Below are 24,151 nucleotides of genomic sequence, written 5' to 3' on the forward strand. Positions count from 1 at the left end.
AACCTGCCAGCACATAAATTGTTTACATATATTAAAAACAGTATGGGTCCTAACACAGAACCCTGTGGCACACCACAGGTGAGTCGAATCTTTTCGCTGTAGCAATTTTTGAGACGCACACATTGATCTCGATCACAAAGATAGCTTTGAAACCAATCATATGCGGTTCCACGTATACCCGCTTCCCATAATCGATTCATTAGTATATTATGATTAATGGAGTCGAAGGATTTGGTAATGTCTACAAATAAGCCAGCAACTCTACAGTTCTTATTCAGTCCGTCGTTCAGCTCTGAACAGAATTTTAATAATGCATCCTCTGTACTCTTACCACTCATAAATCCAAATTGGTTTTTATTGAAAAAACTATGCTTATTTAGAAATTTAAGAAGTCTGACTTTAACAACTTTTTCTATTATTTTAGCAAATACAGATAATAGGGATATTGGTCTGTAATTATTTACGTTCATTTTATCACCTTTTTTAAAAATTGGTATCACTATTGCAGTTTTTAATTGTTTAGGAAATATTCCAGTATACATACTTAGATTAGCAATATGGGCAAGGACCTCCGAAATATTTGCATTTACTTCTTTTATAACTTGTGTAGAAATATTATCAACACCTTTAGATTTTTTAGACTTTAATTCCTTAATAATGCTGCTTATTTCTTTCGCATCAGTAGGAACAAAAAACAGTGAGTCAATTGAATTGGAGGTTGGGAATATTTCTTTGTATTTATTCGTATTACTTTCAAAATAATTGTTCTGGGTCAATGCTTGAATTACTTTACCATAATGTGAACTAAATTCGTTTACAATGTCCTGGCACTTAGTGACAACGATACCATTACTAGTTCTAATTTTTACACAATTCTCATTTCCTTGCTTCCCTCCCGTGAGTGAATCTAAAATGCGCCATTGAGCAGCGGTATTATTGACATTACTATCAAATAGGTCCCTGTAATACTTTTCTTTGCGCTTTTTAATATCATATTCTAGTCTTTGCGTGTACGATACGTAGTACCTATTTAGCTTTTCATTTTCAGGGTGTTTCCTCATTTTTTTGTACAGAAAATTTCGCCTAGAAATTCTCCCGCATAAAGCGTAAGTCATCCATGGCCTCTTCATTCCTCCCGATCTGTTACTGTCTGACACGTATTCAGCTTTTTCAATGCAGCATTTCAATTTATTTATAAATATTTCATAGGCTTCATTGACATTTTGTTGTGAATAAACATCATTCCAGTCGCATCTTAGCAAACTATTATTTAGATGGTTAAAGTTTATCCGGCAATGGCTTCGATAAACTCGTTCGTACATATTAATGGGTACATTAATATTTAAAGAACATGATACAGCATGATGGTCTGTTAAACCCCAATCGTCCGCTCTTCCCTCATACTTATAGTTATCTCTACTTCTGCAAAAAATGTGATCTATACATGTACTACCCGTTTTGCTAATTCTAGTTGGTACTCGAATAAGCTGGTCCAGTCCATGACTAGCCATAAGGGTTTGATATTCAAAGGAAATATCGTTGGGTTGTAATATACATAAATTAATATCACCAATTACAATTAAATTCCTCTCACGAGAGATGGTTAATACATTCTCCAATTCACTCAAAAAATGTTCAACAGGGTTAAAATTAAGTCTATATGCACCAATAATGCTTATCGAAGAAGAGTCATTTATCCCTACTGATATTTTAACCATATCAGCAGTTTTTAATTCACCCAGATCAATAGAAAAACACTCATAAGTATCTGCTACATATGCAATAACTCCTCCAGCCCTGTAGTTATTATTACACACATCAAAACTCCGATAGCCAGTTATTTGATACATAGATACTTCAGTGTCATTGACCCAAATTTCTGTCAAAACTATTACAGCGGGTTTTATATCGAGATTGATTAGTTGAAATACAAATTTATCAAAATTAGCTCTTAGACTTCTTATATTTTGGTGCAAGACAAGGAACCTGCCACCATTAAATCCACTATCATTAACAGTACTCTGCATTTTGTTAGTAAAGATAGGTTGAAGACATACGTAACTCACTCACAGAATGCTTACAGTTTCTCCAGGTCATCAGAGGATTTCAGAGTGATTACTTGATCATTCTCCTTCTTCCTCATGAGTATTGTCCCATGCCTTAGCCATAAATATTTGTATCCCTTTTCTTTCTTCGCAAGACGCGCAGCAGCGAAGAGTCTCCTCCGACCTGGACTCAGGCTCTCGTTTATGTACACCGGAGTATCGGTCGCCAAGCCCAGGTGCCGTGTGGAGAAGGTCCTTTTCACTCGCCTCTTTTGAAGAATTTCTTCTTTTGTATACCTACGGACGAATTTGACTATGATACCTCTCGTTCCGCCTTCGTGTCCCTTCTTTCCCAATCGGTGGCATGTGTTCACCATATCGTCGGTTATTTTTACACCAAGGGCGTCCCCCACACTTTTCACGATTTCTAAGGTATTTTCATTTGGTTGCTGGGGAATGCCGTGTATTTCAAGGTCATTAACGCGAGAATATTGCTCTTGGTCGTCTAACCTCTTTTCTAATTCACTCACTCGAGATTTTAAGCCAACATTTTCTTGCCTAAGTAAGTCTATTGTCGCTAAATATTCAGCAATCTGCGTTGAGTTTTCTTGAAGCACTTTAGTATTTTCATCTAATCTATTGTGCACAAACTCAATAGCCTTGTTCGAGTCCAATTCCATGCGGAATAGTATCGATAGTTGATGGAATAGTATCGATATTTCAGCTGCAGATTTGGAAAAAGCAGAAGGAGGTGATGTTGAATTTGAGGATGGAGGGAACAGCTGTGAAAAAGTGAATCTAGCAATAGTGAATCGTGTGGAAAGTGCTGTTGCGTCAGTTATTATTGTTTTCGTATCAGCTGATTTTAATGTGCTCACTGAAATTTTTTATAGACCCTGAACTGTGCCGATATACTGAAACTTAAATGTGTGAATAACTTACTTGTCTATAGAGGAAACAATTTGTATTGAATTCCACATGATATATATATTGCATTAATGATGTACATGGATATTCCATTAAACTTTTGTGGCGAATCATATTTGTTCGGAAACTTTATTGATGTTCGGAGAAATCCTTTGTTTTCAAGCGAGTAATTCAAGTCGACTGCCCGTGTTATAAGTTTGTAAATTTTAGGTTTTAATTGTATAAGGTAGCGAATAGTGGGGAAAATAATTTCGACCCGTTGCATGTCTATCTAATCTATATACAGCCGGATGTGTGCCTCACTCACTCATTGATACAAACTCTAGACCACTTCTAGACATGTTGGAGAGCTGAAATTTGGCACACGTGCGGGAAACCCAAAGTAATTCGGAGGAAAAATCCGAAAACCGGAATATTCCGCCACGTGTCGTCGCTAGGACGACAAAATGGCCGAAATCGCCCTTTTTCCGGGGACCGTCTTTCGGTTTTTGTTTTACTGCGCGCAAACCTTGCGTGCTACACGGATCGTTGTTGTACCTATAGAAAGCAAATAAATGTTGCCACACACTAATGTATTGTTTTAAGTTAACTGTTAAGTTTAACGTCGCAAAAATGGCGTCCAAAAAATGATTTTTCGGAAACATTTTCATAATTTCCGTTGCCATCGTCCTAATTTTCGGTATTGCACAACAAAAATGATTATTATATATGCTTATGTGATTCTCCAATTAACCTTGGTAATAATTTGTTTTGTCACCATTGGTTGCCGAGAAAAAAATTAAAATATGCCAAAAATCACCAAAAAGTACAATTTCCAAAATATTAACACAAGATTTCGTCCAGTTTTACCCGACCGATTTCCTTACAGCTTTGTATTTACATAAAACTATGCATTTTGTTTCAGAAAATTTAAACCTTTTTACAATATACCCATCGATAAACCAGCAAAAAATAAAAAATGGCGGCCACTTCCTATTTTTTCCCGGGAGTTCGTTTACTATTTATCGTTATACAGGCGATAAATTTCCGTCACACGGACCGTTTTTGTATATTATGAAAGCCAATAAATGTGGACATTTACTTATGTAATTTAAAAAGTTAATTTCCAAATAAAACGCTTTCAAAATGGCGTCCAAATATCTATTTCTCGGAAAATATTTAATATTTTCCACTGCCGCCGGTCTAATTTTATGAGTTGGACAACGAAAATGATTACTATGTATATTCATATCATCGGCTACGAAAATTTGGTAACAATTTTCTTTCTTCGTCCTTGGTTACTGAGAAAAAATGAAAATATTCCGAAAATCGCCGAAAATTACGATTTCAAAAAGATTAACATAAGATTTTGTTAACTTATACCTCTCCGATTTCTTTCAAACTTTGTAGTTACATAAAGCTATGCATTATCTTTCAGAAAAGTAAAATATTTAAAAAAAATTAAACGGACATAACCGCGAAAAAATAAAAATGGCGGGCACTACTAATTTTTTTCCGGGGAGAGATTTACTTTTTATTGTTCTACTCTCGAAATATGGATGTCATAGGTGCAATTTCTCTTAGATATGATAGTAAATGGATGTGACCATATAACATCATCATTTTTAAACCCCCTGAAAACCCATAAAAAATTAAAATTGGCATATAAGTAGCCTTTTCGGGTACTTTTCGTCACAATTCCGCCGCATTTCCAAGCCTTACCACTCATCGCTACGGAATTGATGTGGACGATTGATAACCCCTGGCTATAAAAACCTATAAAACCCCGGTAAACCCACATACACCCCCCAAAAATTAAATTTAGCATATAATTCTACATTTTTGGGTACTTTTCGTGACTATTCCACCGCTGATTCTTACCCCAACGACTCATCCCCACGGAATTTATGTGAGCGGATGGTGACCGCCAGGGGTACACACATATAAACCCCCGGTATCCCCTGAAATCCCCCCAAATGTAAAATGTGCCATTAAGTCTCCAATTTGGAACTTATCGCAAACATTACCATTAAACCATTCGGGAAAAAATACAAGAAAACCCCCGATCACCTCCTGGACCTCGCCGAAAAAAAATTAAAGTTCGCCTTTCCGAGTAGTTTTCGTCACAATTTAGCCGGTGCCACTACTACTTATTAAAACCCCCGATAACCCCGTGGAACCTCCCAAAAAATTCTAATAAATCGCCTCTCCGGGTAAAAGAATCGTCAGAATTCCGCCTCTATTGGGGACCCCTAGGACTTATCAGCACGGAATTTATGAGAACGATTTGTGAACACTGGTTTAACATAAGTATAAAAGCCCCGGTATTCCGTTGTAAACCCCTGCAAAAAATTAAATACTTCCCATTTAGTCTTCTTTTATGCGTACTTGTCGCAACTATTACGCCGCATTGCACTACCCTTTACAATCATCGCTACATAATCACTGTGGAAGATTGGTGACCGCATGTATAACACATTGAAACCCCGAATCCCCCTGGGCACCCCTCTCGGTGGAGAAGACCATTTATGAGGACTAAGCGGAGTAGCCGCGGGAGGCTCTTCATCCCCAAGGCGGAGAAGACGTTCCGAGGAGTAACTGGCGTAGGCGAGGGGGAGCTTCAGTAACCCCCGGGGGGCGAAGCCACGCCGATGTTCAAGCGGCGTAGCCGCCGTGGGCTCCATCCACCCCTGGGCGGCGAAGCCGCCCCTTAAACGAATGACGGTGAAAAAGTTCCGAAATGCCCTCGCACTCTGGGTGGTTATGCCGACCCCAGACGAGGAACGGCGAAGCCGTTTCGAGTATTAAGCGAGGTAGCCCCGGGGGGCACACTCAACCCCTGGGCGGCGAAGCCGCCTCTCAACGAGGAACGGCGAAGCCGTTCCGAGGAATGAGTGGGGCGCCTCCCTACCGCCGGTGAAGCCGGCCCCTAGCTGAGGTGAGATTATTCAAACTAAAATTCTTCGAACGATCACAAATGTAGACGGCGAAGCCGGAACCGGGGTTTTTAAGGGGCGGAGCCCCCTAACGAGCGCGCGCAGCGCAGCGAGTATTCGTATATACCGTCCAATTGAGGAAATGAACGGCTGATTATGGTAATATATGGTTTTTATTGAAAGCTATAACTATTATTATATTTGGCGAGTTAGTGTGTTAACACAAGCTTGAAAATTTTCAAGAATCGACCTGATAGCCTACATTGAGGATATTTTTAGTAGCTAGTCAAGTGATGAAATAAAATTATGACTTAAACACGTATAATTTGGGCTAATCGTAGTAATTCTTTGCATTAATTGTTATTGTTTTGTACTGTCGATGAAGCAAGCTTGTGCTTCATATATTAAGCGCGAATGTTAATTTCTACCCAATTCACTTAACTAGATAAATATTCATCACTTCTGCTACTATTTTTTAATAAAAATAAAGCTGATACCATTTTATTTTTGGCTATTGTTCCATTTTTCAAAACTTGATTAGGTTACTTTAACCTCAGAAAAACAATTCGACATCGCAATGCGCACGTTTTCTGGGTTGCAATACCGAATAGCTCGGCCTCGAAGACCGCGTAATATTATTGCAACCCTGCCGGTTGCAATTCACCGTTCAGAATGGTGAATTGCTACGGGCCTATGCTATTCTGAGAATTACGTCTTCCGGTGTAGTAAAAACACGATTTGCAACCGTTCTGAATACCAAATAGCATAGGCATTGCAATACGCTATATTATAGCAACATCGGTTGCAATATCGGAGAATAGCATAATGCTATTCCATCCAGAATAGCAGCCCTAGATGCGCAAAACTTATTAATAGGAACTCAACATGGATTCAGGAAAAGCAGATCGTGCGAAACTCAGTTAGCGCTTTTCGCCCACGATGTTTTAGTCTCCGGGAAAGACAACATTCCAGTAGACGCGATTTTTCTTGATTTCAAAAAGGCATTTGATAAAGTACCCCACGGAAAGTTAATATTAAAACCGAAATCTTATGGTCTAGACGAAGATGTCATTTCCTGGGTAAGAGAACTTTTGAGCGACCGCGTCCAAAGCGCTTTTCGCCCAAAGATATATTCGGCGGTATTAGACGGTGCAGTCTCCAATGAGGTTAGAGTCACTTTTGGCGTCCCTCAGGGTAGTGTCATAGGCCCACTCCTATTCCTTCTTTAAATAAATGACATTGGTGAAGTAGTACACAGTAAGTTACGATTATTTGCAGACGACGCTGTAGTTTACAGAGAAATCCGTTCCAGCAAAGATATAGATGAACTAACGAATGACCTTGCTGCTATCCAAGCTTGGTGCGATGCTTGGCAGTTAGAATTAAATTTGGAACAATGCGTCGTAATGAATTTCTGGAAGAAGAATAACTCCCTACAGCGTAGCTATATCATTCGGGGCACCCAATTAAAGGCAGTTGAATCCGTGAAATATCTAGGGGTTACACTCAATAATGATGTATCGTGGAATAAACATATTCGAGAAATAACCGGTCAAGCTAATTGTAAAATGGGTTTTGTTAAAAGAATATTAGGAAAGTGCGACGACAAAGTGAGAGAAATTAGCTACTTTTCCCTCGTTAGACCACATTTGGAATACGCTGCCAGTGTTTGGGACCCTCATGAAAAAGGCTTAATAACAGAGTTAGAACGCGTGCAAAGAAGAGCTGCCAGGTATGTGAAAGGTCGTTACGATAGTCTTGTTAGTGTAACTGACCTCTTAGATAAACTCGGATGGGAATCTCTGTCGGACCGTATATTGAAAAATAGACTAAACCTTTTAGATAAATTCAAGAGCAGCGTCTTTTCTGACGAAGTTAACCATATCTTACGGACGCCAACATATTACGGAAGATCAGATCATATAAATAGAATAAGAGAGGTAGATTGTAGGACAGACAGATTCCGAATGTCGTTTTTTTCCACGATCAATAAGAGATTATAACGGCAGCAATAGAACTCGTAAATAGATTGCATGACTTGTAATGTAGCCTACTAACCTATGTAAAACTTAATGCATGTTTCTTAATTTCTATTCAATATTCTATTTCTAACAGCATATAGTAGAATAGTTTGTTATTATACGGGACGTTTTTTGGACGGTGTGGTGTGCATGTGGGAGTCCAAGTGCATGCTGGTGATTGATCACCCCCTGCCAAACACCCTAGAGGTGGCTCGCAGGGTATTATGTAGATGTAGATGTAGATGCTAAAGAACGCACCGGTCGATTTGGAAAAGAATAATAGATGATGGAGAAAACTGATGAGCATTATTTTAGTAGTGGATTCATTTACAGGTTTTATGATGTATCGTAATATATTTCAATGAGGAACGATCCATAAAATAAAGTAAGGAGGAAATAAGTGTAAATAAGCGTGTGTATTCAAGGATTCAACAGTCGTCGATGGAAGAATATCGGCTACTTTTGGTGCATTATGTATCGTAATTTTCAGGTATAATTATCTTGAAGAGGACTTTGTCTACTTTGTCTGCTACTTACTCGTTCACCTACGCCAATAATAATTTAACTCTCTCGATTAGTAGTGACGAAATTATTTTTATTAGTATTGTAACAATGTAAATTTCGGAGTGCATCTTCAGCCACGGCTGGTTTACATCGTTTGCCGAAATTTCGCTATAAGTCTACAACTTCCACAGTGGTAGTTAATGAATTAGAAAAAATTTATTGACACTTACATCATATTTTGGGATGTTTGAAATCAATTCGTTGATAAAAAATACCGACATTACGTAGATGTCATGGAAGGAATCATCGCGAGTGTTGTGATTGTGAACTTGTGTCACATAATTAACGCTTTTTAGTGTCAATTTCTTGAGTAAAGATTACGGAAGTGTTAATGTTGTTGTTACTTATAATTATATTCTACGCAAAGCGAAGATAAGCACATTAAAGTAAACATAGAAAAAAATATGAATTTAAGGAAGTAATATAAATATTTTCATAGTCACCCACCATGTTGAGGCATCGAATTACTGATTAAACTCACACAAAAGCAAAACGTAGCAAAGGTTAATCGTTGGTAGCCAAAATTAGGCATAGAGAATCACTGAAATCAGCAACTGCAAATGATACTAAAATAAGTGTATGCATGTACCCATCAAAACACAGGCATATTTTTCGTTGGGACTTAGTTTAACAGCATTGCAAGAGTTAAAAGTGACGACTAATGAGTTCTGAGTAAAAGAGGGAAACCGGTTTTTTTTTCGTGAACGGTGGCTTTAGCCAGCCAAAAAAAGGCATCAAAGAATCTGTCAGTGTTAGGGCCATATCGCGGGTTATTCAAAAGGTTGCTCTGAATAAAAAATCCGGCGAAAATTAGGATTCTGAGTGTTCCTAAGTCGTCTTCTCTGCACTAGATGCTTGTTTACATTTGCTCTTTCCTCAAGAGTGATTAGCTTCCTACCTAAAAAGTGAAGTCCCATCAATCGAGCCGAAAGAAACTACCGACTAAAAATAATTGAAGCACCTTAATTGGAATGTGTAAATATTATTTTCACACCAATTTTCACAAGGTCTTACTTAATAAACTTACTTATAAATAACTTTCTTAAATCTACTTCGAACAGCATGTTTACTCCCCCGAAAAAACTAATGTCTCTGTTGTCACTTTTTATACTCATTGATTACTGCAAAACGTTTTAATGCTTTCCTTCTCCTTCGCGAAAGTGCCCCTATAATTTTTCAAGTAAAAATACCTTTATCGCTTTGTTGTAGCAGAATTAAAACTTGAAAACCGATACCGAAAAACATTATGGCGGGCGTCGATAAGCTTAAGACGTGCTCTCAAGCGCCCGGATTAGCTATCGATATTTTTCGTTAGTGCTACCGAGAAAATATCGTTAAGCAAGCGTAGAGAAAACCAATTGTCGTTAGTTAAGATTTTCGATAAGCTAACGACGTAGCAACGTCAATAAGACTTGCTATCGGGTTAGAGCAAGCCCCTACTGACGGCATACGAGACGAGGGAAATTAAAATACGGTCTTTCTTCCGCAACCAATCTTGTGGTGGTTAACCCTTAGAGCGGCGGAGAGCGCCATCGCGCTCCTCCTGACTGTCCCGAAAAGTGCCAGGAGCCCGATAGCGCTCTATGTCACTTTTGGATGCTCATGGTTCACTAATAATTTAATAGTCAATATTCATTTTATTTAGCATTAACTATAAAGATTTCCTACAGCTTTTGAATATATACCTCAAGTTGTTTTTGATATCAATTGTTTCAATTTTTTTCTTAAACTACTGCAAAATCAGCAAAAATGCCTTGGCACTTTCAGTCTAGTGCCTAGGAAATCGGTTGGCACTCAAAGAGTTAAGGTGCACTTCATTCGCTCTGTCCACCAGATGATATTGGCGCATTCAATGTCCTTAGCCCTGGAAGATTAATTCCACCCTCGTGCCCTCCTCCCCGCTATCTCCCTCTCTTTTCCTCCCATTCTTCGGACCCACTCTGGCACTCGTTCCGAAATTCACCTAAAGCCCATATCCACTCCCTCACTCTTTCGTCTTTGAAAATTTTCATGCATAAACATTCGCTAGACGTAATCTGCAAGGCAGCAATGTCGAGGAATGATGTGGATCATCCGATAGGATCACGAATTACACTAATTACTTTAACAGTCATCACTATAAAAGATTTTAATACATCTAATGCGACTGATATTACTTGCTTAATGCGCACCCACATAATTGCTATAAATTTAAATTACGAAATACAATTTCCCGAGATAAATTCAATAAATAGTATAAATCAAATATTTTATATTTTCCTAGCCAGTAGCCAAAACAAAAAAAAAACTTTTATTTTGGGCAATTTGATGCATCACGTTCTTATCAATTGTTTTGTAAACCAATTATATAAAATGAAGTTTAAAGTTAAAATGAAGTTGTATAAGCGCAAGCGTAGATGTATATCAGCATCAACAACCCCAGTTTTAAACTTCCAATTCTCTAATTTTGTAGTGCCTCATCACCCTCCCTGAAGCATTTTTTCAGTAGTACACGGTACTACTATTTATATTCATCTTTCGCGACATTTCCGTCGCTGTCAAGCCTGCCTCAATCAAGGCGACTACTTTTCCCTTTTCGCCTGGTGACAACGGCATTCCAAATCAAGTTACGAGGTTATCCTTCTAAGTAAAAAGAAAAACGCGTTCTGGCAATGTGTTCGTCAGTACTTCTAGCAAAGCTAAAACTTCTTCAAAATCAACTACATTTAAAAGCGTGGCCCATTTAATCTGCTCCTTTACCATCATGTTTCCCTCAAAATAAAGCTTGCTACGGCCCGTAGTGATTTGTGTCGTTTCGTTGAGGCATGCGAAGGAAAATTCAGAGGAACGTTTCCAAGCACAGATGATGTCGTCGAACGCGCCTCTATTCTACGGAGTTCATCGCGACTCTGCTCTGGGTTGAGTGGGACTCGGTGATCGGGCGCGTATTTGGACGCCGAAGAAAGGTTTGCCTTGTTTGTATTTCTCTCACCGACCAAAGAATATCAACCCTCTAGAAAGGAAACATATTTTCCCGAAGAGCGATAGTGGCGCCACAACCTTGGCTGGAATACCTGTTTCCCCCATAGTACATAGTAAACAGGCACCGCAAAGGCTCCCTCTGAATTGCAGTGATCAAAAGGACACAACTCCCTCAATCAATCCAAATGCTCCTTGCCCAGCCCCGCGGTGTGACCCCGAAGGATGAGCAAGCGGCCGAAAAGGTCCCCTCCGATTACTCACCGTTTGGCCCGTGGGGCCAGGGCCCGGCGGGCGGCTGCGACGTGCTCTCGCCGGAACAGCGGAAGGGCGGCTCGGCGACGCGATCCACGGCAATGGCGCGCTCCTGCAAGCAGGCGGCGCGGTGCAGCTCACAGTGGTTGGCGTAGAGTTGGCCGTCTGTGCCGCAAACGGGCTTGCGGCGGCGGTGACAGTGTCTCTGGCAAACGCAGCCAGCCGCGCCTCCCACATCCACGACGCACTGCCGACCTCGGCCGCAGTACTTGACGAGGCAAGGGTCTGTGGAAGGCCGGCCGCTCGGTCAATTCACTCTTAGAGGCAACGAATTTTCGCCAATTGCGAAATCAGAGTGCAGTCACACGAACTGTATCTACATAGTTGTGGTATAGACTGCATGGAAATGTTACTCATACTCTGTGGGCATAGGTCGTACGATTTATTTCAATGATGGTACTAATATTGCCGATATAAACTGTGCTTATATTGCTATTTGCGAAAATTCGGTGCCTCTAGGCATTACTTATTTAAAACTACAACGATAGAGGTCATCAACTCGGAGAAAATAACGACATATGATTGATTGCATATTGAGAAGAATCTCGTCAAATTTCACTGCTACCTTAAATTTGAAAATTTGAACTTAATATTCAATTTGTATTATTGGTTATTTAACTCTTAGCTTTTTGAGCACAGAATGGTGAAAATGTAAGATGATCTTTTATCAATGGGTGAAAGAAAAGAATATCGTATATTAGACCAAGCCGCTGACTATTATTAACCGATGATGGCCTCCCCAACACAAAATATCCTCTCGGTAAACCTATATTCTCCCATTCAAATTTCATTAAACTGCGCAACATGAAGTTACATTCTGTTGAGGTGAAATAATTAAAAAAAATAATTTTCTCAAATTTTAACTATTATAATTTTATGGGTTACATACAGACCCATATCAAACCTACCATCACTTTAGCAAAAAACTTAAGACATATGTAGCCTCATATCAAATAAAATTTCTCTCTAACTTTAACCTTATTAACAATCATTGATTTGGATTCCAAAAAAATAAAGGAACAAGATATGCTTTGGAAAATATTCAGATATAGTGAACTAAAGTCTAAATAAATAGTCTTATGGGATAGTTTACTCCATAGATTATAGAATAAAACATTTGATACAGTCAATCGCGAAATAATGTCAGATGTCCTGATGAGTATAGAAATCAGGGGTAAATTTTGGGACTGGTTCTGAAGTCATTTATCAAATAGGCAAATGGTGGTTATGTTTAATAGCTAACTTGGTGATATCAAAAATCTTAATATGGGGTACCCTGAGGCTCTATTTTGGGCCCAAATTGCTTATCATTTATGTCAATGGAATTTTTAAAGCTGTAACGTACAATAATATCCTATATGCAGATGCTGTAGTACTGATAACAAATCATATACATTTGTCAAATGCAGAAAAATCAATGCAAGAAGTATAGCAATTTGGTTGCATGATAGTGACTTAATAGCTAACACAACAAAATATAATGCAAATGTTTCATAGTAGTATTCAATACAAGCCCATAAAACTATTTCTGCATGGCTATAATTGTTTACACAGACATTGTAATAACTATTGTTGTAAGTGCATGCTCTTACAGCAAGTTGCAGAGTATAAACATTTGTGCTCGTATGTTGATCAATACTTTCAACTCAACAAACATATAATCAAGGTAAAGAGCAAATTAAGGAAATTCGTTCACCTATAATATAAAATAAATCCTCTTCTCCCAACTGGCGCCAAGCTGTCAATAAATCATGCACTAATACAGTCACTATAGAGTTATGGTATAACGATATGGGGGAATACCTCAAACTGCTATAATAAAGTACCGCAGGCAACACAGAATAAAATCATGAAAATGCTATACGTAGGCCATAATATGGTGAATGTTTTCTGATAAGGATTCAAGCAAGTACCCGAAGGAACAAAATAATTCCCAGGAAGATGTAAGAATTATGTATGTAAAATTAGTAATACTTAATTAAAATGATTCTCAACAATATGCAATAGTATTAGCAGCTATGTTAGTGGGAATCTTAAGATTAACCCTTTCACTGCTGTGGACGTACCTGGTACGTCCGCACGACAGACTGCGGTGGACGTACTTTTTCTTCCTCCCTGCCATACGGTCAGCACTTCCACGAAGCACTTCGAAGGGACCCACTAATCCAGGACCCTTTCCTCGACGAACTCACCCACGCAAGACCGTCTCATCGGCCCTACCAGCGGGGGCCCTACCTCCGGAAAAGTGACCGCTCTGACTGCAATTTGAAAATCAATCAATCAATCTGATCATCACAATATGATTGTTTTCATCGCACTCCTGCCAATCAAGCAATAAAGTACGTCTTTGAACCGTGCTTCTGCGATGAAAAATAATGATTTTGTTAACTTTGATATAATAGCCATTTTCCGGTGGTCCGCAGCCATGTTTTGTTGCAAAGTTAACAACATCGTTATTTTTTATCGCAGAGACACGGTTCAAAGACGTACTTGATTGCTTGATTGGCAGGAGTGCGATGAAAACTATCATATTTCGATGATCGGATTGATTGATTGATTTTCAAATTGCAGTCGGAGCGGTCACTTTTCCAGAGGTAGGGCCCCCGCTGGTAGGGCCGATGAGACGGTCCTGCGAGGGTGAGTTCGTCGAGGATCGGTCGGGGATTAGTGACCCTTCGGAGGGTGTACCACACCCATCCTGGAAGTACCTGCTCCATGGGCCCAGGAGACGCATTTTAACATTTTCGCCGCATGTGAGGAGAAGGTTTCCGCAGATTGAACAGCAGTGAAAGGGTTAATAGGAATTATGTGCACACCATGGAAAAGAGAAATAGCACTCATACCATGTTACCAAATTGTGCCACAATTATGGAAATAATGTAATGTAAGAATTTAATGAGTGTTAAAATACCTATGGCACTCAATGGAATACCAAATAGTTTAAATAAAATAGGATCAAACAGAGCTGAAAAAGAAATTAAAAAAATACCTGCAGAATTGGTATACATTAAAATGAGTGATTTTACAATCAGTTATGTCTTTGAAACGTTTTTCTGCATTAAAAATAAACGATTTTTTGAAATTTGCTAAAAATGTGGCTGCGGACTTCAGGAAAATGGTAATAGCGCTTGGTGTAAAGAATGGGTTATCGATCCGAATTAACACTGGAGCCTTATGGGACTAAAACTTTTTCCATTCATTGCCGACTTGCAAATGTCACGGGGAGATGAAATTTCACTGACGAAAACTAGATTTTTGGCCGATTTTTTTATGCGAAACATATTGCCATATATTGTTTATAAGTATTTTTTATATTTTTTTAAAATTTTCAATGCTTTTCTTATGGGCCTATCTTTGGATTTTTTTAAAAACCAACTTTAAATCGTGGTAAGAATAAGTCCTTAACGTATGAGATACTAGATTTTTTGGTTGATTTTTGGTGTGATTTTCTTGGCAATATTTTGATTTAGGCTCACTTTGGGAATTTTTTTGACCAATTTGCAATAATCGTTGGACCAATTCAATTTAATGCAAGATACTAGATTTTTTTAAAATTTTTTGGGTATCTTTTCATATCCATAAACTAAACGAATTTCGAGTAGTTAACGATTATGTATTTCCATTGAATTTGCGACTCCTACAACGTTTGGTAACTTACAACACTTCCCCCGTGAAGTTTGCATTCCCTCAATACACGATTTAAAAATTTTCGGAATTTTTCTTTGCCACTTCCCGACGTGATATAGACACCAAATTCATGTGAGTGACGTCTTTCTTGTGCTCCTACGTGCCGCAACCAGGAAAACGCAGAATATTTAATTTTAACGGGTGATACCGTCGAAAAAGCATGCTTACACTACAGCTACAGAGCCGAAATTTTTATCCAAGGTAAACGATTCCGCGTTATACAGAACAAGCCCTTTAGGTCTCCCAAAAACCCCCTGCGACCCCCCCAAAAAAAATAAAAATTACTTAATAAGTCTTATATTTCGTGTACCATTCATCCCAGTTGTATCGTTTTTATTGATTCCGAATGGGAATTGTGTCGGCTATATTTACGCGTCATGTTCAATTATCCTGCCCCAATTACACACCCGCAATAAAACTTCAAATTTTTAAATGTATATTTCTTAACAAAATAGTAGAGTAATAAAAGGGGTTCCAGGACATGGACACCAAAAGCGATTTTTTTAAACCACTTCCTAATAAGGTGCGGCTACGAAATTCACATTAGTTATGCCTTATTACAGCGCCTATGCACCGCGCTGTGGAGAACAGAGAATTGGTAATCTAAATGTGAATAATACGGTAATATTCATTGTTCCTTTACAGCTAGATCGCTGGAATTTTTATTGTAGGTAGACGAAGACCTTTTATGCGAGAAAACACCTCGAAATTTTACGTGGCTTCCTAAAAGACCAGGGAAAAAATTATTTTTTTCCTGTAAATAGCATGTTCTTTGGTGTTTTCGCATATTTTAGCAGTAATTCCCTTCTCCTATGACTCATAGCTAAGGAATTTATTTCGATGATTGTGACCGTTGTCAGTACACTCCATAACACCCCTGTAAACCCCCCATACCGCCTTCAAAACATCATCATAAGCTAAACTGCCCCGATCACGGCTAGCATGCGTCTACATTCTGCCACATTATCCCCCCGCAGCCTTTGCAAACGATGGGGGATAGCTGGGAGTACGCATTGCTCTGTGAGGAGTGAAAACCCTGGCGGCGAAGCTGCCCCCGCCCCAGGAACGACGGAGCCACCGCGAGGAGTCAGAGGCACGGAAAACCTCCGAGAACCCTCGGGCGGAAAATCCGCTCCAACATGTGGAGCAGCCGAATGGGTGTCTTACGAGGGGGGAGGGCAACGATAACCCTTGGGCGGCGAAGCCGCCCACAGTCGAGGAACGGCGAAGCCGTTCCGAGGAGTCGACGTCCCGGGGGGACACGGGTAATCCTAGGGCGGCGAAGCCACCCCATCACGAGGAAGCTTACTAGGGGAGGGCGCCGATAACCCTTTGGCGGTGAAGCCGCTTACAGGCAAGGAACGGCAAAGCCGTTCTGAGGAGTCGGTGGCTCGGGGGGACGCAGTAAACCTTGGGTGGCGAAGCCGCGCCATCACGAGGAAGCTTACGGGGGAGGGTGCCGATAACCCTTGGGCGGCAAAGCCGCCCACAGGCAAGGGACGGCGAAGCCGTTCCGAGGAGTCGACGCCCCGGAGGGACACAGGTAAACCTCGGGCGGCAACGCCGCCCTTATACGAGGAAGCTTACGGGGGGAGGGCGTCGATAAACCATGGGCGGCGAAGCCGCCTACAGGCGAGGAACGGCGAAGTTGTTCCGAGGAGTCGATTGCTCGGGGGGACTCGGTAAACCTTGGGCGGCGAATCCGCCCCATCACGAGGAAGGGCGAAGCCGTTCCGAGGAGTTGACGTCCCGGGGGGACACATGTAAACCTTGGGCGGCGAAGCCGCCCCATCACAATGAATCTTACGACGGGAGGGCGCCGATAACCCTTGGGCGGCGAAGCCGCCCACAGATTAGGAACGGCAAAGCCGAATAGGTGTAGATTGGAGGGATAGACGACTGATTCGTAATCTGTGTATGGCCCAGACTGCGCAAGTGAGGGTGGCGGACGGAGAATCTGGGTGGGCAAGCATTGACCAAGGTGTAAGGCAAGGCTGTCCTCTATCGCCGCTGCTTTTTCACTTATACGCTTAAGAGATGGTAAGAGAAGCGTGGGACGAGTTGGAAGCTGGAGTGAAAGTGGGAGGAATGATGTTGAAATCGTTAAGGTTCGCGGATGATCAGGCGCTGATTAGTCAGTCAGTGAGGGGACTTCAGGCTCTAGTGGATGCGTTATACGAGCGCTGCGTGGAGTATGGGATGAGGTTTAATCACAAGAAGACTAAGGTAATGCGGTTTTGTAAAATATCGCGAGCGAGGAATATGAGAAGCAAGATAAAGTAAGTGGGGAAAAACTTGAACAGGCAGAGCAGTTAACTATTTGGGCAGCACATTAGAGGAAAACGGAAACAGTAGCAAGGACATCAGGAAGCGAATTGCACTAGCAAAGGAGGCGTTCATGAACAGGAAGGAGCTCCTGAGAGGATCGTTATGTAAGAGTTTAAAGAAAAGGTTAGTGCGGAGTTTGATCTGGAGTGTAGCTCTCTACGGTGCGGAAACGTTGACACTGAGGAAAGAAGACAAGAGAAGATTGGAGGCATTCGAGATGTGGGTATGGAGAAGAATGGAGAGGGTGAAATGGATGGAGAGGAAAAAGAACGACGAAGTGCTGGATATGGTTGGCGAGGAGAGGCAGCTTTTAGATGAGATACGGAGGAGACAGAAGGTATGGATGGAGTTAGTGCTTAGCGGGGAGGGGATGTTGAAAAAGGTGTTAGAGGGTAGAATGTTATGGAAACGAGGGAGGGGAAGGAAAAGAATAGGATTTTTAGATAGATTGATAGGGATAGATTGATAGACCTTACAGTGAATTAAAGAAAGCAGTGCGGGAAGGAAAGGAAGGCTTCCAGATCACTTCTTGAACACTCCATGGAAACCTACCTTAATCGGTAGAATACTATAATAATAACAATAATAATAATAATAATAATAATAACCCGTGTGGGGTTTTCCGTCCCCCATCGGGCGCGTCCCCAGGTGGCGGATAGGGGAATGCTCGGCAGATATGCAGGGTAGGTGGGAAATAAAATACCACCCGCGGACCAAAACGAACCCAAAATCCAGGCGTGTCTGTTCCCACATTGGGCGGCGTCCTGGTCAGCGTCTGTTGTCCATGTGAGGACCGGCTGCATTATAAACCTGGCTGTAGGTATAAAAAGCTACACCCATACATTTTGGATATGGAGAATATTAATTTGCCTCGGAAAGGGTCGCTGCCTGGGGATCGCCAGGGCAGGTCTGGAGCTGGTGCTGGACCTGACAGCATACGGACCACCAGTGATGAGAATGCGCTGTGGCAGGCACTCATCGGGACACCCGAAAATACTACTGCCACCGAAATTGAGGGAAACCAACAACCGCTTACCTCTCCTGCTGAACGTGCTTTGCCTGATAGAACTCAAGCAACCACAAAAGCAGGTAGACCGAGGCAACGTATTGAATGGACTACTAGCCTCAATGAAGAAGTCATGCCTTGCTACTACATCAGTACTAAAATGGAGACCGATTTGATAAGATATAGATCCAGGATGCTACAGTTATTTATAAATGCACACTCTGAATTGGCCGGTAGAATCTCGGAACAGAACCTTGCAGATAGGAGAAGAGCAATAGTCACGCGCAACCTTCTCTCCAATCTTGAGCTGAATAGAATCAAAGCACAAATCGAAAGTGATAACGCGAACCAGGAAAACGTGAGCACAACAGAAGGTATCAACACCTTGATCGAACAAGAAAGAGAAATAACTCCAGAGATGGATCCAGTTACATTACAGGATAAGGAAAGTGATAATGAGGAAGAAAAAATTATCTTGCGCAATTTTTATGAAACAAAGGAGAAATACTTTGGAACCGATCCCACACTTAGACCCTACATTCCAAAGATCACAACATCTAATAAAGCGATTCGAATAATGGAATACATCAATAATAACATACTTCCAAATCAAGCTTCGAACTGCAATAGCATAGAAGAACTTCAACTGCTTCTGTACTGTGCTGCAATATGCACAGTCACATCACTAAACATGAAGGTGGACACTTTCAATGGAAGACGTAAGCCGAAGACTGAGTCAGCTCCCCCATGGGAGAAAAGATTAACGAATCGGATTGAAAACATACGGAAGATACTGGGCCAGCTAACACAATATAAAAGAGGAACACATACAAGAAAACTGCTCAAAAAAGTCAAACAGATAATTTATCCTGCTCGTGAGGAAGATCTTTCTGCTCAGAAGATCACAGAGGTAATTGATAAGTACTCGCAGCAACTGGCCGTCTACTCTAAAAGGCTAAGGAGATACAAAAAATGTACAGAGCGGAAGCGCCAAAATAATCTCTTCCAAAAGAACGAAAAGCAATTCTATAGAAATTTAATGAACGCAAAAAGTAAAACGCAAACCGAATATCCCCCCATAGCACACTTAACAGAATATTGGTCTAATTTATGGGAAAAAACAGATACACACGACAACAACACCGAGACACTCTGTGAAGAACGAAACAGGGTCGCTGATGTAAAAGATATGCCATCAGTCAGAATAACAGAACACGACGTTCAGGAGGCCATTAGAAAAACACTAAACTGGAAATCACCTGGCCCGGACAAACTTCAGAACTTCTGGATTAAAAAATTCACTGCTTTGCATGCCACCATAGCAAGAATATTTTGCCATATATTACAGAAACCAATAGATACTCCTGAGTTTTTGGTTAGAGGATGCACTTTTCTCCTTCCCAAAAACGATGCAAATACAGATCCTGCAAACTACCGACCAATAACCTGCCTACCAACCATGTACAAACTACTTACTTCAATACTCACCAATAAAATCCAAGCTCACCTCGATGCGCAAAAAATAATGACAGAAGAGCAAAAAGGCTGCTACAAATTTTCAAAAGGATGCAAAGACCAATTAATAATAGACTCCATAGTAACGCAACAGGCCCTGAAGAAACAGCGAAACTTAAGCATAACTTACATAGACTATAAAAAAGCTTTTGACTCGATACCTCACTCTTACTTACTGGAGGTACTTAAAATATATAAAATTGCCCCAAATATATTAGCCTTCCTTGAACTGATAATGCAAAAATGGTCAACAACAATTAAATTGAACACAACAAATGGAACGCAGCAGTCTAGAACAATATACTTCCGCAAAGGGATATTCCAAGGCGACTCCCTCAGTGCTCTATGGTTTTGTATGTGTCTAAACCCTCTAAGTAAAACACTGAACCATACAGGTTATGGGTTTAAGATAGCCACAAGCCCGAAAAACAACAACTACACCCTAAATCATCTGTTATACATGGATGACTTGAAGCTGTACGGGAACTCGCCCATGCAGTTACAAAAACTGCTAACCATAACTAACAATTTTACTAAAGGCGTCAGAATGGAATTCGGTATAGACAAATGCAAATCCATTCATCTACAGAGGGGAAAACTAACAGCCACAGATGGTTATACCCTCGATGAAAATACTTTAATAGAAAACCTTAAAGAAACCGAAAGTTACCGATATCTAGGCATTGCCCAACTAATGGGCATACCCCATACACAGTTAAAAGACAACATAAAGAAAGAACTTAGCAGCAGAATAGAAAATATCCTGAAAACGGAACTTCACGGGCGGAATAAAGTAAAAGCCATCAATACTTTTGCAATACCAATCCTTCTCTATACCTTTGGAATTATCAAATGGACCTTGACCGATCTTAATGAAATAAACAGAATTGTGAGAACCCTTCTTACAAAACACCGTTTACACCACCCAAAGAGCTCCACAGAAAGAGTAATACTTCCCACACATGAAGGAGGACTTGGTATTCTTGATGCTGTACAGCTTCACTATAAGCAAATTGCTGATCTAAGACAATACTTCTATGGCAAAGGAGTCAAATGCAAACTTTTCGAAATAGTATGTAAAACAGACAGTCACTACACACCACTACATCTAAGCAACCGTGAACTAGACATCCCGAATCAAACTACAGAACAACTTATCAATCAATGGAAAAGTAAAGAGCTTCATGGACACCATCCTCATCAGTTAAACATGCCGCACATAGATAAAGAGGCTTCAAATATATGGTTGAAACAAGGGAATATATATGGGGAAACAATCGGATTTATGAGGGCCATTCAAGATCGCATAATATTGACGAGGAACTACAGAAAGTTCATATTAAAAGAAAACATAAACAGCGATCAGTGCAGAAGATGCAAGAACCAATCTGAGACAATAGAGCATATTATGGGAAGTTGCACGGCTCTAGCAGCAAATGAATATACCAGTAGACATGACAATGTAGCTAAAATCATGCACCAAGAACTGGCAAGAAAAAATAGAATCCTGGACACCGATGAACCATACTACAAATACCATCCACCTGATGTTATGGAAAACAATGAGTGCAAACTATACTGGAATGCAGAAATAAAAACTGACCGAGCAATTAAAAACAATAGACCGGACATAGTTATAATAGACAAAATAAAACGGCACACTACCCTCATAGACGTGACAATTCCCTTAAACCATAATGTACAGAAAGCACAATCCACCAAAATTAACAAATATGCAGAACTTGCAGCAGAGATCAAAGCCTTGTGGAAGATGCAGTCAGTAGATATATGCCCAATAGTGATAACAACAACAGGAATCACACCGTGCGAAGTTCTACACCAGCTAAAAAAGCTAAACTTGGAGAAAACTCTACCAAAAATACAAAAGTCAGTCATCCTGGACACCTGTCATATTGTCCGACGGTTCCTTTCAATAGAATAATTACGGAAGTAATAACAAAACACAGCTGAACTTGACTTGGTCCGTTCACTGTGAAAAATCCTTGTAAGATAGCAAGAGGGAAAAATGAAAATAATAATAATAATAATACATTTGGAGTGATTGACTGGACCAAAACCGAAATAGCAGGCATAGAAAGATCAATACGTACATCATTCAAAAAATTTAATTTACATCACCCAAAGGCTGCAATAGAAAGGCTAACGCTACCCCGCTATTTGGGAGGTAGAGGGTTAATAGATTTACAACAGCTCCTCATAAACCAAATTCATGGACTAAAACATTTCTTCTACGATAAATCAAACAGTTCGATGCTTCACTAATCAATAGTATATGCCGACAACAAATTAACACCATTAAATCTAAAAAATGGCACGACCGATGAAGCAACCACCACAGGAGCTGTTCTATTAAATAGAAAGGTAGAAGTATGGGCCCAGAAGAAATTACATGGACGACACATCAATGACCTCAATCAACCATATGTTGATAAAATCTCATCAAACAAATGGTTGTCATTGGGTGAACTTTATGGAGAAACCGAAGGGTTCATGCTTGCAATACAAGACCAGGTTATCCGCGCTAAAAATTATGCAAAGTTCATCCTTGGTGATAAAAGAATAACAGATGACAAATGTAGAAGGTGTTTTCAAGTACCTGAAACAATCCAGCACATTATATCTGGCTGTAAGATGCTAGCTAATACAGAATATTTAAGTAGACATAATCATTTTGCAAAAATTATCCACCAAAAACTGGCCTACCAACACAAGTTAATAGATACTAAGACCCCATATTATGTGTACCACCCTGAAACAGTGCTTGAAAACGGCGCATTTAAAATATATTACGATCTGCCTATTCAAACAGATAAAACTATAGTTAATAATAGACCAGATATAGTGTTGATTGACAAGAAATATAGAACTTGCTACATAGTTGATATTGCCGTGCCACTGTCGCATAACATCGAAAAGACAATTACAGGAAAAATTAACAAGTACCAAGAATTGGCAATAGAAATAAAAAGAATATGGAATATGGAACAGGTTTATATAGCTCCAATTGTCATCTCAGCTACCGGTATCATTCCAAAACATATACATAGTTTCAAAATACTCAACCTCCATCCAAATACATACATCAAACTGCAAAAGGCTGTAATAATTTCAACCTGTCATATCACGAGAACATTTCTCAACCCAATTCAACAGTAAAGAGTTACCTTGGTGAGAACCCGTGCTCTTAACACTAAAGCTACTCAGTGAAAACTGAAGAAAATTAAAGAACAAAATAATTATAATAATAATTGAGCTCACATGCCTGTCAAAGACGGCAAGAGTACACTGAACTCTAAATCATCTTCGAAACATGACACAACATCCTAACATCCTCCATTCAATCGAAATGTCACATCTTTTCTAGTACTTTTTTACTGGATGGGCCAAATGTAAGATTGGTTTTAAAATAATGGAATCAGTTTGATTGGCTAAGAAAAGGTCCGGGTATATCAACCACAACTCATCAGTGGCACAGATTGTGAATACATATGCGACGCATTCGATTGGATTTCCTCGGTGCAAGGGGTATGTGCTTTGAAAATTGCAATTGTTGTGTGAGAACATTACGAGGACAAAAGCTAGGAGGATGGTTGTCTTCAAATTTTTCATGAACTGGTCCCAATCAGACACCAATGATTTTTCGCTAATTTTTTCCTCCACTGTATATAAAATTAAATGAACCTTTGTCAATGATTGTTTGAAACCTAACTATGAAAAATTATACTTGGAAATACAAAGAAAAATTTTAATTCAAGCTACAAGCGACTTAAGGCGAGGGTATATCATATGTTACAACAATATTTCAAAGTGATGGCAAACGAGCGATGCGTAACGGAGCGCCAAAAGACA

At 40.0% G+C, this 24,151-nt stretch overlaps 1 protein-coding gene across 4 annotated transcripts in view; it reads right to left on the minus strand.

The window, feature by feature from the left end:
* Positions 1-24,151, minus strand: part of LOC124170538 (follistatin-related protein 5-like) — a 521,097-nt gene that overhangs the window by 165,624 nt on the left and 331,322 nt on the right. For all 4 annotated transcript variants that reach the window (XM_046549329.1, XM_046549332.1, XM_046549331.1 and 1 more), the window contains exon 3: positions 11,695-11,970. In XM_046549329.1, coding sequence (XP_046405285.1) covers positions 11,695-11,970 — 276 coding nt within the window. The remainder of the gene's footprint in view (positions 1-11,694; positions 11,971-24,151) is intronic.

This window comes from Ischnura elegans, chromosome X, assembly GCF_921293095.1.
Source record: "Ischnura elegans chromosome X, ioIscEleg1.1, whole genome shotgun sequence".
NCBI lineage: Eukaryota > Metazoa > Arthropoda > Insecta > Odonata > Coenagrionidae > Ischnura > Ischnura elegans.